This window comes from Salarias fasciatus, chromosome 19 (genome assembly GCF_902148845.1).
Source record: "Salarias fasciatus chromosome 19, fSalaFa1.1, whole genome shotgun sequence".
In the NCBI taxonomy this organism is placed as follows: domain Eukaryota; kingdom Metazoa; phylum Chordata; class Actinopteri; order Blenniiformes; family Blenniidae; genus Salarias; species Salarias fasciatus.
This window is the reverse complement of record NC_043763.1, coordinates 7,000,229-7,015,212: the sequence shown is the minus strand read 5'-3', so window position 1 is coordinate 7,015,212 and position 14,984 is coordinate 7,000,229. Positions and strand designations below refer to the sequence as shown.

General features: G+C 43.7%; 1 protein-coding gene across 1 annotated transcript in view; it reads left to right on the top strand.

The window, feature by feature from the left end:
* dlgap2a (discs, large (Drosophila) homolog-associated protein 2a) overlaps positions 1-14,530 on the top strand; it is a 184,742-nt gene extending 170,212 nt beyond the window's left edge. Inside the window, exons 12-16 of the mRNA XM_030116185.1 lie at positions 8,473-8,561; positions 8,647-9,086; positions 9,165-9,256; positions 13,581-13,733; positions 13,884-14,530. Of these exons, the coding sequence (XP_029972045.1) occupies positions 8,473-8,561; positions 8,647-9,086; positions 9,165-9,256; positions 13,581-13,733; positions 13,884-14,090 (981 nt within the window). The 3' untranslated portion in view covers positions 14,091-14,530. The remainder of the gene's footprint in view (positions 1-8,472; positions 8,562-8,646; positions 9,087-9,164; positions 9,257-13,580; positions 13,734-13,883) is intronic.
* The last annotated feature ends 454 nt before the right edge of the window (positions 14,531-14,984 follow it).

Genomic DNA, 14,984 nt, shown 5'->3' with positions numbered 1-14,984 from the left:
CCGTTCGTGCAGCGCCGCAATCGAAAGGTTGCACGTCTGTTGCAGAACAAAGCGCGAGGCAGTCTGTGGCAGCTTACGCCAACGTTGCGGGACCTCAAAGCCGAATATCAAAGTTTAACAGTTTGGCTTAGTGTGAAAGGAGCATCCATCTATATGCCTACTCCATCCAGGTTTGGGCGGAGATGGAGGAGATCGGATGAAACGACACTCAGAATAGGTCACCAGCTGAGCACAAATACACAATAACACAAATTCACCTTCATGGAAAAACCGTGCAGGGTTTAACATCAAGTCGATACCAAAACAGCTGAGAAGCCAGAGAAACCCTCACGCTCAGAATCGAACCAGGAATGTTCTCATTATGAGGTAAAGAGGTTATTTCAAATGTGTCGTTGTGCCTTGAAATACAAGTAAAATAACATTCTGAATGACTGAATGATTATTTCTAACAGTGCAAGAAGACATTGGCACGTGTTGTTGGGCTGAAAGTACAGAACATAAAAGTTCCATATTTCAAGTCAAGCTCAAAATGGGGACGACATGTGGTCTGATTGCTTTTTCACCCCTGAGATGCTTTATTATTTTTAATCACAAGGCAGAGACACACTGGTCCCCTGTTCATCAACGCCGCCTCGCGCTCAGTCCCAGTTGGGTGCTTTGATTGCGCCAACATAAACTATTTATGGTTACATGATAAGTTCTTTTTTCCATCCATCCATCTTGTTTTACTGCTTCATCCAAATTAATGTGCTCTCACACCAGTTAGTTCATTTGATGTATGTGAGCCACAGTCGTTCCATTTTTCTTTGTGGTCCCAATGTAACAGTAACATGGCGGAGGTCATGTTTCCATGACGGAACTTGTCCAGATCACTGTTGTTGTTTTGCTGTTTCACGTGGCGTTCAGGCCACACCAGGTTTCGACTGCAGCCCACTGCTTCATGCCACTTCAGTTTTGGTCTGATAAATCAAGTAGGTCGACCTCAGTGCGGCGGATGTGAAATCGCTGTAACGTTCGCAGGGATCTGGAACAATTCACAGCTGATACCGGGTAACAGGCAATCACAGGGAGAACATTCCACATTCACTGATTCACACACATTCTGCACCCCACAGCAACTCAACCATATACCGTGAGCAACTGTGAAACTGCATATTGCAATATTATTTCTGAAATTGCAATTTTTTTTGTGTTATATTTTATTTTGCACAAGAGCATTGAGGAGCAGCTCTCCAATGTCATTATATATTTTAAAATATTAAAAAAGACTTATTTTCTATTCTAAAATGCAAACTCCACAAAGGCTGCATTTGTGAAAACTCGCATGCTTTAGGCTGCAGAAATCCTTTGTTCTGAAAATGGCAGGCTTTCGCCAACATCAGTCAGAGGAGAAACAGTGTGACAGAGAAGGATTTCAGATCATCCTGCAGATCTGGCAAATGAAGGCCAAACTCATGTCATTTGTTGCAATCCTTTTCAGCAAAATCCGAAAAGAAAGTATGCGTGTGAACTTAAAGGCATGCTTTTTGGACTTTCACTGGATTTTTCAGTGGGAAGAATCATAAAGACTGGCTTCAGTTCTTGTGAAAAAGAGGAATGTTTATGTAAATCTTTGCTAAAATGAGGTGCTCGGACTGCTGTGCAACAGAAAAAGCGTTGAATGCCTCCAATGAGACCGAAGTCTGTGTAGTAAAAATTAAAAGTGTAATTGAGATTGGCTTGTTGTCTCTGCTGAATAGCCGACTGGGCAAAGATGCGGTTTTCCCAGTCAGTGTCAGTAATACATTCATCTCTGAGCCATCTGCAGTCATCAGTCAGGCGAGTAAGATGCCAGCCATATATGAAAAATATGCTTTACTTGAGAGAAGTGACTGGTTCAAAGTAAATAAAGGTTTCACAGCAGGCTACATTAATTCCCCGCCTTACGAAGAAATCCTAATTCAGTCGCTCTCATGAAAAATACTCCACTCTTTGTACGTTTGTTCGTCTCACTCTTTCCCCGAAGTGTTCCCTCCCCGGCTGATCCGCGCAATTATCTACTCCAACGTCATCCAAACATCCTGGTTCGCTCTCTCGCCGCTTTCATCTCACTGTGAAGATTACTCTCTCCCCTTTCGGTACCTCGCAGCCCTCAGAGTTTGTGCTTCCTGTTTGGCGAGGACACAGTCAGTCATCTGATCAGGCCACCGCACCGCACTAATGAGATCTAATTTTAAACAACGGAAGTGCAACATCGACGCCTCGTTGTCATGCCTCGCCGAGCCCGACAGCCAGCAAAACACAGTCGAGGTGCCGCTTCTTCAAATCGGCGCCGCTGGTTTGATTCGTTCTTGACCATTGGAGGGATGTGCGGATCAGACACATCGGGTCAAACATAAAGCACAACAACGTTGTTCTTGTCTATTCGAGGAGATGAAGGTGAATTTGGCCCAAGTGTGAAAAGAAAGGTGTGTGTTCACAGTTGAGTTGTTTCACGGCGCTTAATGCAGATGTCAGCCTGCATATTGGTCGTGTAAGAATTCATGCCGAGGCTAAAGGTTCATAGGATATTTAAAGGTGCTGTAGGCAGGATTTTGCTAGTCAATGCTAATTTTTCTGTGTTTTCTTTGGATTAAATGTTAGAGTATCCATTGATAATCCTTTAGGAGTGTAGCATAATTGCACTACCGCGAGGGCGCAGCGTTTCCATCTGTCTCTGTTCTGAGCTGAAAAGGAATCTCGACAGCTCCAGGTATCTTTGAACAATCAGAAGAGCCCCTGAGGCTCTAACCATGATTGGTCGAGGGGCGTTCGTCACACGTTCTTGTGGGAGGGGCTTAACTTGCGTAAGGGCGTGATGTCAGAGAAAACAGGACAGGATTGGCTGTGCTGGGTTTCAAATCGCCATCTTGCTTAGGTAAACCTAAGCAAGATGGCGGAGATGCTGAATCCTGCCTACAGCACCTTTAAGTAATGCTAATTTTGTGCTTTGAGGCAGAGTTGAGACACTTCTTTATTGTTTCCTGCTTGTCTTTAGAGGCACTAGCGTGACTCACAACACCATCTTGTGGTACAAAGTGGTATTACAAGACCGGGTGATTTGCTAGATGACTCCTTAAAATATAATTCCAAGACGATTAGTTAAGCGTAACGTATGTCTTCAGTGACGTTTACGGTTTCCGAAAGCATTTTAAAAGACTGCTGAAGGGGCTTCAAAGCTGCTGGGGATCAACGAGCCTCTTGTAGATATAAGTTGGACTTTAAATGTGCAGCTTTAATCTTTAACTCGGGCTGAAAAGATGTCAAATCAGTGTGTAAAAAGGTACATGATCCAGTATTTTATCAATGTCTTGGTAGATTGTAGTAGCAGAAGCAGGAGCCTGTAAAATCAAGTCTTATTATGGCTTCCTTTGATTTATGCAAGTATAATTTTTACAACCTCCGGCAAACACAGCCCTGCTCCCTGCTCTGTGATTTTTACTTCCTTCTTTACGTGTTTGTACCAATCTCCCAAGACATCATAAAGTAAACCAACTAAGGACAATTAAAACCTCAGATATCCTGGATTGATTCTCTGGACCAGGGGTCTGTAACCTGAGGCGACGGAGCCTCTCTGGCTCTTCCTCAGCGGCTCCCTGTCGCCGTGAGAAAGTTATGTTCAATTAAACATTATAATCATGAGCAGACAAATGTGCCTCTCGAATGAAGGAATGGTTCGGTAGTTTGTAAATTAATGGTAAATGGAGTTCACTTATATGGTGCTTTTCTATTGACTGAACAGCCTCCAGAGCCGTTAACAGTGTCCGTCACAGTCACCCATCCTGTTCACACACACATACACACTCACACACACACACCAGCAGAAGCGGCTGCCATGCAAGACTCTCAATCCATCCATCCATCTGGAGAAGCTTGAGATTCAGTGCCTTGCTCAAAGACAGTTGAACATGTGAACAGACCTGATGGAACCGGCAACTACTAACTGAGTTATAGCTGCACAAATCAAAATAGTACTCAGACCTTAACATTTCACACAATAACATAAAGTAATGGTAAAACAGTTACATAGAATGTGAAATATCAGCCGTTCTTTATTGTAGATGAAGACTGTTTAGAACAGTATTTGGGAGAGTCTCATAAAAGTTGCAGACCTCTGCCCTAGGCAGCTTTTGATTACTCACCAGGAGTCTGGTAAATGAGAATCTGCTCCTCCGTTCTAGAATTAATGCTTGACCAGCGATCAAATCTTATTTTGTTTTATTTTTGTGGAGCTTGTTGTTTTTATTAAAATGCAATTAAAAAAAAAACCTCATATGACCTCAATCTGTGCAACTACAATAATCACAAATACAACACTTCTGTATAAATATCTACATGTATATATTCCAGCAGATATAGTGCGTTGTACTAAATACCATACATTATCTCGTGAAGCAGGGATCTGCTCTGTATAATCACAAGGTCACATTGATGTCTTTGTTGAAAGCCGTCATTCCAGTTTCTGAACTGTAATCTGTTGCAGCAGGCAACTCTTTGGACATTGTAAATATTGATTTAGTGCTGATAGCTCCTGGGACCCTCTCGTCATATCTCATGAACAATCGGGCTGCTCTGCCCTCTCCTAGAAGAATAATTAACCCGAATTAACCTTCCCTTCTATTGATTCCACATCACTATCTTTGAGGAGGTCAACATATTTCCGCTCTTTGACCCCGTGGCCTTGGCGTTGCCTTGGCTTTGTGTCCCGGTTTCTCCCGGGAGCGGTTTTATTACCGCCGTCACTGTCCTTTCAGCGCCTCGCCTCTGAGATGTGCTCACATTCTGAAAGGTTGCAAGATTTATTCCCGGCAAAAAGTTTTTAATTAAAGCCGCAACGAGGTCGTAGGAGAAGAAAAGTCGAAGCTTTTAACCTTAAACACAGTCAGTGGCTGGGAAAAGTCGCCAGGTGGTGTTTGTGTGTTTTGGATGAAAGGTACAAGTGGCTCTGCTCGACTTTATGCTGATGCTCACAGTTTCCACACCTGCGCCGGCGCCGTGACTCTGATTACTGATGCAGCCCGTGTGTCGACATGCAGATGTCTCCAAAACACCTTCAGAACCAGTCAGACGTTCTGTTGGACACCATCCTTCGTCCTCCGTCATTTTTGCCCTTTTTTTTTTCACAAAAGTTTTGTGTTTACATGCAACGCTTCTCTCAAACAGCTTGACAGGATAAAAAAAAGTGAGCTCCCTGCCTTTAACGCTGTCTCCTCCACACCCCAGGTGGGATTGACATTTAGCCACATCCCACTCCCAACCAGAGTCCATCTCATCCTCATAATACCTCAGAGAACTGAAGGTTTGGATGATCTTGAAATAGGTTTAATATTTCAGCAACTGCACACAATGAGAGACTCAGCCAACAGAAATGGAAAGGGTAAAGTGAGAGAAGCAGACTAAATAAATGATGCGTTCTGTCCTAGCACAATGTTTAACTCATTCTTTATCACTAAAAAAAGACCTGGGCATCGACCTTTCGGCTGTGTGTGGACTAAACACTTCAATGGGAAACCATCCATTAATTCATTCACTCGTCCATCCATCTTCTGCATCGCTTTGTTAAATTTAGGGTCATAGGATAAGAAACAATGGCTGAAACGTAAAATGAGTGTATGATTCAGGCAATCCAGCTGCTTTGTTTAAAAATGTCAACTGAAGTTTGTGCTTTTGGTCACTTTGGCGTTCAGAGGTTCCAGGAATCAGTGTGCTTTCTACTGAGATCTGCACGTGTAAGTGCTTCTATATCAAAGTCCAAGGGAAAAGGCCTTGTGCTTAGTTTGTCGAGAACACATCGCTGTGCTCATGGAGTCCATTCTGAATCACCATTAGCATGCAAAGCACGCTGGGAAATACAAGACGGATGCAGCAGCTTATCGGAACACGCTGCTTTCCATTAAGATAGATTCATTCTGAGCAGCAGTCCCGGTTTTTCATGTGGCCCTTCGGGAAAATTAATTGCAAACCTCTGCATTGGACTCTTTATTTCCAGACCGCTGTTTACAGTGGAAGGTCTTAAAGACGCAGTCTGCAGGATTTAATAGTTTCCCCCACAGTGAGGTGACAAATTGCAACAACGCAAAATGACTTCAGTCATCTTTTCTTCAACGGAGAATCTTTTTACAAAACCTGGAAAAAATCTGCAGCATCCTTCTTTACAAGCCACTGTGTGAGTTGTTGTTTCTGGCCTATAATTATAGTTCCAATTTATAGTTTTCTTTGATCTGTTACTATGTTTTCAACCACACTCTGAGATGAATCTTACAGGCTGAAACCTGTCAAGGTAGGAAAACATAAAAAGCTACAAAAAGAGAAAGAAGAAGAAGAAAAACGCTTCAATCAGCAAAGATAGGGAAAGAAAGAGCTGACAGTGAGCCAGCAGGGGAACTAAAAACGAGACAAAGAGACGAGCAAAAGAAAGAAATTAAACAATGAAGAGATGAGCAAATGAAGGAAGAAGAAAGGAAAAAAAAATCGTGCAGACAGGAAAGCATTGCCAGTAGGGAGCGTTAAAAGGGTTTCCTCAAAGAATTTGACACGAGGCTCCCGGGAACTGAGCAGCACTCCAGAAACTCTGAGCCTCGTCTCCCGGGTCGGGCAGACGCAGGCTGGATCCTCATCAGTCACTCTGAATTTCCAATCTCATGAAATTCACTCCTGTTTCCTCATCTGGCGCTGAGCTGCTCTTTCAGCTGTCAATACTGTAACTCCAGTTCCTACTCACCTCAAGTGAGACATGTTCTGATGTGTTTTTCCAAGTAATTTGACTTATTCAAGGATTGTTAAAACAGCACTGGCTGATATTATGTAAGGATTTTTGTATATAAATGAGACAATATTAAATCTACTGGTAATTCGTGCCTACAAATCATCTATTTAATAACCATGACACTTTGTTTCTAATTTACAGCATGTTTTGGACTGTATGTTGCACCTGATTTTAGAAATGGTGTCATAATGGTGTTTCTCTGCTTTTCTTGTGTCCCTCGCAAGTTTCAAGTTCAAACTGTGAAGCGTTTTCCATTTTGGTGACATTTTGCTTTTGCCGTCAGTGAAATCCTGTTTTTCTGCGGCGCTGTAGCAGCTTTCTGTTGTCATGCAGTGACATCTAGTGGTTACGGATGGTATGTACAGAAACACTTTGATATATGGCGTAAGTCGCGTCTTAATATAAGTTGAATTAGGAGCTAAACACCTAAAAAAGAGTGTGTTATATAGTTCACAGAGTATGGTAATTTGCTAGCATTATCCAGGACATTGATGAAGTGATTATCTGAAGTTGGTTTAAGTATCTAAACAGGATGAAGCAGTTGGTAAATAAGAGGATTTACTTTGCTGATCATCAATACTGCTTTACATTTATCAGTTTGAGCCCATTTTAATGCATGTAAACTTTTAGTAGATCAGATCCACACTGCAGCCCGTCATGGCTTGAGGATATGAAAGTTAGCTGTTCTGGAAACTTTTCAGAACTTTGAAAAGAAAAATAAATTCTCACTGCTGCAGAGGAGATGCTCTTAAGAGGAACCAGCCACAAAAATCAACAAGTAATCGCAGTCCAGACTAAAACATAAGAGGCTTCTGTGGCAGATGCGTCTCAACTCTCACAATGTGTGAATCAGCCTTTGCGCTCAAATTACTGCAAAGAAACTTCTTCTGAGAGAAAGTAGAAGAAGAAAAGAAAAAAAAAAACACTGCTGAGACTTTGAAAGTCTGAACTTTGATCAAAGGATTTCACATTTGAGATTTGTAGTTCTGATTGTGTCTATGCGTACTTTTCTCTCCATCAAGCTCTTCTGTGCTGTTTTTATTGTCGGCCATTTATTCAGAAGCTCCACAATAATCTGCAGCGCCGTGTCGTCCCGTCTGGCTTCTGATTATTGAGCCATCATTTGTTTTTTTCCGAGCAAAAAGTCGGCCCCAAGAATTGTAGATTTATTGCTGTGAGGAATCCCAAACTAATTTCCCCCTTTCATTCCTTTTTATTGCAATTTCAAGAAATTTGAAATTTATTCATCAAGCAAAGATGGGAAAGCATTGAGGTAATTCTTAGATCCCTTTCAGTTCATTAAACCTGGTTTCACTTTGAAGTTACTTCCCAAAGTTACTAACTCTTACAGTTGAGTTTTTTTTTTTTTTTTTTTTTTTACAATCCATTTACTTTTTTATTTTTTTACCGTTTTCATCTTGCAGGGAAAATGCATCCCCCATAACCCTCCTTTTCTTTCTCGCTTAACGAACTGTGGTCATTTCTCTACAGTCTAAAACTGCAGCTCGGGAAGCCTCCTCACTCTTGCCGCCTTTGCAGCTTCTATAAATCATCCGGTTTTAAACTGCGCGGCGTACAGTTAAGTTGTTTTGTCCGGTCCCAGCCCAATAATCCCAGAGACACCGGGGAGCGAGCTGCTGCTCATATAATGAGAAGTTCTTCTGCTTTGTATGGTTTCTTCGCATTAGGTGGAGGCGGCCACGGACTCTGAGTCGGAAAGCAAGGGCTCTCGGGAGTACCATTCAGTGGGGATCCAGGTGGAGGACGATAAGAAAGGGTGAGCTAATGACTCTGGGATTTCAGCCTCAGAGCAGAGGTTCGCTTTCTTCTCATTATGTGTCTTTTGTCCGCGCGGCTCCCAGGCAGGGCAGGTTCAAGCGCTCCAACAGCGTGACGGCGGCCGTGCAGGCCGACCTGGAGCTGGAGGGCTTCCCCACCATGGAGGACAAGGGCCTGCAGTTCGGCGGCGGCTTCCAGCGCCACTCCGAGCCCAGCACGCCCACCCAGTACGGGGCGGTGCGCACCGTGCGCACCCAGGGCCTCTTCAGCTACCGGGAGGACTACCGCACCCCCGCCGAGCCCCCCAGCCCCAGGGAGACCGCCAGCGAGACGGCCTGGCAGCTGGAGCCCCCCTCGCCCCGGGAGAGCGCCGCCTCGCCGGGGGAGTCCGGCCGGGTGTCGCCGTCCCTGCGGAGGGACGGGAGCTGGTTCATGCAGCTGCTCCACAACGAGACCAAGAGGATGGAGGGCTGGTGCAAGGAGATGGAGACGGAGGCGGAGGAGAACGACCTGTCGGAGGACAGTGAGTGACCCCCTGGAATCTTCCAAATATAGGGCAGTGTGTGCATTCTGTTTGATACACTCTGTGTGTGTGTTTTAGTCTTAGGTAAAATCCGAAGCGCAGTGGGAAGCGCTCAGCTGCTCATGTCCCAGAAATTCCAGCAATTCTACTGGCTGTGTCAGCAAAACCTGGTAAGAGATGATTACACTGGAAAAAGACATTTAAAAAAAAAAAAAGTCACGAATCTCTTTTTCTGGGATTTTTCAGGACGAGCAAATTTCTCTCGAGAAACGGACTCTGATTTGAAGCATTTACTGTGATGTTAATGAGCTGAAATTACCAGTAACTGAGCCGGTAATCCCAGCACAGGAAAGGGAAGAACTCCTACTTCACTGATTCCATCTAGGAAACTATTTCTCTTCTTTTAGCCCCTTCTTTTCATGGTAAACATTGACCATGCTGCTGCAGTGTGGCGCCCAAACAGCCGCCGGGATCGAGAGTCATGCTTCCCCCACCATGGAAACCTGTCAGCAGTGGAATTTGAACCTGCAACCCTCTGAAAGCTGGCTCCTCTAACCTCTAGGCCACTGCTGCACATCGATAAGTTTAATGTGTTGTAGATAAATGTCATGTCTTTTCTGGATTTCATCAATGATATTGATTCTGTAGCCTGTGCTGTGCTATAGATCTCCTTCCTGTTCACCATATGATTTCTGTCAAAGTGAGTTCAGCTTGAAAAAAAAAAAAAGAATCCAAAATAATGCTGTAAATTTGTAATATAAGTTGGTGAAGTCGGTTTTATCAAGGAAACATATTGCTCATTTTAAAACGGCAATAAATAGAAGCAGTCTTTTCGCAGGAGGAACTTTGTTCCATTCAGTTTTCGGTTATCACAGCCGTCCAGACAGGCTACGTTCATGAAGAGGTTTTAAAAATCAAACCTCACTGGGAAATGATTCTGCTTGAAACAAAAGAATTGAACAGAGTATGGCCGAGAAAACCGTCCCTCCATCGACATGCATTTAAGGTCATTTGGTGGTTCTCAATTGCCCATCAGTATGAAAATTAGTTAAAGACGATCGATGAACTGATGGATGCAATATATACATTTGATAGCATTAAAAACAAGAGTTGATTTTTTTTATTGTTCAAAACACTGTGATATAGTCATCCATCCAGCAGTGCAAGACATCCTAACTCGCTTTCAAGCTTGCATTTAGGTCACATTGAGTTATAAAACTATAATTAGGAAGCGCATTAGGATTCCAGCAGCGTCCTTCTGCACAGTCAAAACAATCCACATCACATCGCGGCGCTGCAGCAGAGATCGGCATGACTGTGAAAGGCTCACAACGCATTGCCTTTGCTGTGAAATAAACTTTGAGGCAGTTCCGCCGCCCTTTATACATCCTCAACCGCTTTGTTCTCTAACCTTCAATACACATTTAATGCTTTAGCCGGCGCTAACAAAGTGAATCAAAACTCCCTGGATATGTCATTGATTGTTGAAAGCATCAACATCAAGGATCGATAGATTGCCATCCAGCACATTTTTATGTGACCTGAACATTTTTTGAAGAGAACAATACATTATCGTGGCGGTGTGGGTGTTTTTCAGTGGGTCAATTTATCCAGAGATCAGACGTGAGCGCGCGGACGCAGGGCGCCGCATCGCCGCTCCGGTGCGGGAACACACGCGCAGGGTCAGGGACTCCTGCCTCCGATTTTTCAAGACTCGTTTTATTGATTCCAGCCAAGTACCCAATATTTCAAATGAAGCTGTTGTGCAGGTTATGAGAGATAGTGTTGCTGTTTTTTGCAACGTGCTGCAGAAAACTGCTCATTCGGGGAGAATTGGGGATTAGATCCAGCGAGCTGGCCTCATAGAGCCAGTCAGATGCTGTTTCCCCTCCGAGGGAAGTGGCATTAAGCAAGTTTAGCCAACTTTCTTATTAAAAAAAGAAAAGACGAAGAAGAATCTCATACCTTCCAGTTTTATGAATGCATATGGAACAATATTAACTTAAACACTGGCTTCCTGAGATGCCGGCAAATTAGAAGCTTAGAAAGATGCCAGATCTTGTTTTGTCAGCCGGCCTCTCACTTGAGTCAATTTACAGAAAGCCCGAGTTAAAAATGCTCCAAAAAAAAAACAGACAAACCGCGGGATAGGCGAGCGTCTCCGGGAGGATTTACAGCGCACACTGACGCAGCCGCCGGGGCTTAAAACCTGCCGACTCCCGCTAAATCCATCAGCTCTGGATGTTTGAAACCGTAATACTTTGGAGACAGTTTACAGAACATTCAAAGTGGGAGTTCAGGGGTCGGAATAAAGCCGATGGAGTGCTGAGTCTGTTCCCACTGTAATTAGAGATAACGGCTGCGTATTCTGTTTCTGGCGTGCTTTACATGATGGCTACTATGATATTTAAAATCCTGGGTAATTTTGATCAAATCCTCCTCTGCACAAAAGAGAAAAGTACTAATCTAGTATCACACAGACTTTCTTCATCCGTTTATATTCTTCACCTGTTTTATATGAGGACTGTGGGGTCCGGAGCCGATCCGTTTAAGGCCAGTCTGAAGGCAGTGCAGACAACCAGGAAGTTCTCCTGCTGCTGAGCTCTGCTAAAATTTATTCTACCCATAAGGCATTTGGATACAACACTGGCAATCAGATGGATGGAAGTTACAACCAACCATGTAACACAAACACACACACACATTAAGAATAGCTGCTGCCATGCAACCTTCACTGGGGGTAATTTGTATCTCAATGTCCTGCTCAAGAGGACCTCAACATGGAGATGAGGAATCAAACGCAAAACCTTCTTCAGTATATCTTCTGGTTTTTAAAAGACAATGCCTTTAAATGGTTTGGTTTTCTTTGGCTTGACAACCATTAGGTGCTGTAACTCAACAGAGCACATTTATGTGATTTATAGCATCCTCTCTTGATAGTGTATAAAACCATTCAGAGTAATACGTAGACAGAAAAATAAAACCCAAATTCGATAAAGTAAAGTATTCTGACTTTATTTATGGAGCACGTCTTCAAAAAAAACGGTTTGAACCACGAAAGTGGTTTGACAAGAGAGGAACAGAAAAACATAATTACATTTTTAATGGGATTCTCAGGACAGGTGAAAGGAAATTTGAAAGCAGCCATTTGAAAGACACCGTCACCTAAATGCAAGTCTTTTGTATTGTGAATAAATGGGTTCGTGAATGTTTAAAGTTAAATTCCAGTTTGAGCTCATCTGGCGTCTCCTTGATGTTCTTAAAATAGGAAGAGTTGGCAGAGCAGAATGTCACATTGTACTGCAGAACAAATACTGACTTTAAATAGAGTGAAATTGAAAAAAAAAACTAATGGTATAACTCACTCTTGATTCTTCCATAAAAAAAACGCAGAGAAGCGCGGTGTTATTCTGGTGGACCATCAGACAGCAGCAGGAGCTTTCAACAGGCACGAAGTCTAAATGTCACCAGGTTCAAACCACATGAAGCTTCGGGGTTATTGAGCTGAACCGTCACAAGAGATTTTTAGCATAGGTGAACGCCGCAATTTATCCAGTCTGGGAATGTCGCCTTGGTAGAGATTAGAATAGATTCTTCTGCTCTTTCTGTTCCTTCTGTATGTTTTTATTGGCTTCAGATCAAAATTACTTCCTGAGAAGAATAAATTGCATTTGTTAGAGACATCTATAAAGTTACCTGCATTATTTTCGCTGCATTAATTTGCATTTATATCATATTTCCAGAAATTATTGTGACACAAGAAGTGAATATTCTAACTCGTCATAAAGTCCTGCCGGAGTTTCAGCACCTGTAAATAAGTTATGAAGAAAGGTTACTGAGATGTACGAATTCAGCTCAGTTTAATTTCCTGGAATTACTTAGAGATCGCCACGTCTTTTTGCCACACAGATTAAAAAGTAAGCAAAGATTGCAGTTTTAATATTTAATACCGAGCTAATAATGACTGTTGCCTCTTCAACTCGACGCAAATTGTGGATCTCAGACTTTGTGTTCTGCACGAATTAATATTCAATTTGTGAAAATATACTTAGAAAATAGTGTGGGAGTCATAAATCAAACAAATCTTTGTTCTTTTTCTTAGATTAAGGACCATTTTGTCCCTAAACATCACTTCCCTTTGAGCGTACGTCTGTGTGTTTTCATGTTGTGACTCCAAAGTGTTTTTCTTCACTCGTACATACGGTGAGTTTAATGGACCGCAGCGCCGCCTCCACCATTAGAAACACACATGAACATTTCAGTCAGGAGCGGCTGAACGCGACGTCATAAATTCACACAGATAATTAGATTTCATCGTGACTCATTCAAACCCACAGCAACTGCAGGACAAAGCAGAGCGTCTCAATCAGGTGTCCTTTTCTTTCCGCGAATGAAGCGGCAAATTCGGCAAATCTGGATCAAGGCAGCGTGTTCTTTAAATGATCGTTCTTCGGGACCTGTGGTCAGTGTGTGTGGCCTGTCTGCCCGCCGCAGGACCCCAGCGCCATGCCGCGACCCACCTCTCAGGACCTGGCTGGGTTCTGGGACCTGCTGCAGCTCTCCATCGACGACGTCACCATGAAGTTTGACCAGCTGCAGCAGATCAAGAACAACAACTGGAGGCCCGTCGACAGCCCCGAGAAGAAGGTGAGGGGTCAGGACAGGTCAGGGCAGGTCAGTGTTCCCTCCTGGTTTCAGTCTCTGGTTCTTCCAGTACTCTCTGGGTCCTCAGTTTGGGAACTACTATTGTAAACGACAGTATGATCACATTTCAGTTCTTCTCTGTCCCCCTCAAAGCCACCAGCTCCGGTACCAAAGAAGACGGTTCGACAGAAGAGTGCGATCACCAGGGAGAAGTCCCTGGACCTCCCCGACAGGCACCGGCAGGAAGCCCGCCGCCGGCTCATGGCGGCCAAGCGGGCAGCCTCCTTCCGGCAGAACTCCACCTCGGACAGAGCGGACAGCATTGAGATCTATATTCCAGAGGCTCAGACTAGACTTTGAGAAGATAGGGTCGGGGGGCCGCCTCGTCCCCCACCACTCCCTCGTTTAAGCAACTTTAAAACTAGCCTTTTTTCTAGACTGCTCCTCCCTCTCTACTCTTCCTCTCTCCATCCGTCGTCCGATCTCGATCGCCATCCTCAGCGCCCATCGCCAACCCCATCGGACTGTAGGATGTGCCATGGCTCTTCTCCCATCGTTAGCAAAAACGTCCGTCTGACACGGGTTGGTCTGTTTTGTTGTTTTTGGTTTGTTTTCTCGATTCGCTGGTGGCCACAGCGTCCAGCCCTCATCCAGTGTGCTGTTTGGGTACGTATGGAGTTTTTTCAGCATTTGCAAAGTGCCATTTAAAAAGTGCAGCTTTGGATACCTACCAGCAACCAGGCCTTTGAGCTATCAAAACCGAGTAAATGAGCGCAAAATATATTTATTTCCAGTTGTTCGAAAACGGTTAAAGTCGGTAACATTTCGGTATTTTTCCACTGATTTAGAACTGTTTGTGTTTCTATGTTGTTTTTGGGCGGAATATATGTTAATTACGAAATATCTCCTAAATTGTTGTAAGTTCGAAAACTCTAAAAAGTGCCAATGCTTGAAATACCTCAACTTACGTGCATGTGGCACCGGTCATCCATCCAAGGTTATTCAGGCAGCCCTCAATAAGCTCTGGACTGGTCAGCGTTTGGGAGGGGAACACGGCTTTCTACCCGACCTGGTTGTCGCCAAACTTTCTTTAGTGGTCTGGATTGGTGGAAGACGTCCTGACAGCTCATCCAACGTGCACATCTCAGCCAACCTTCTTCTGAATCTCATGTTCCTGTTGCCAACATGTTGACATTTACTTGAAGCCGAAAAACATGCAAGTCTCGTGCCAACATTTCCATCCCGTCAATGCAG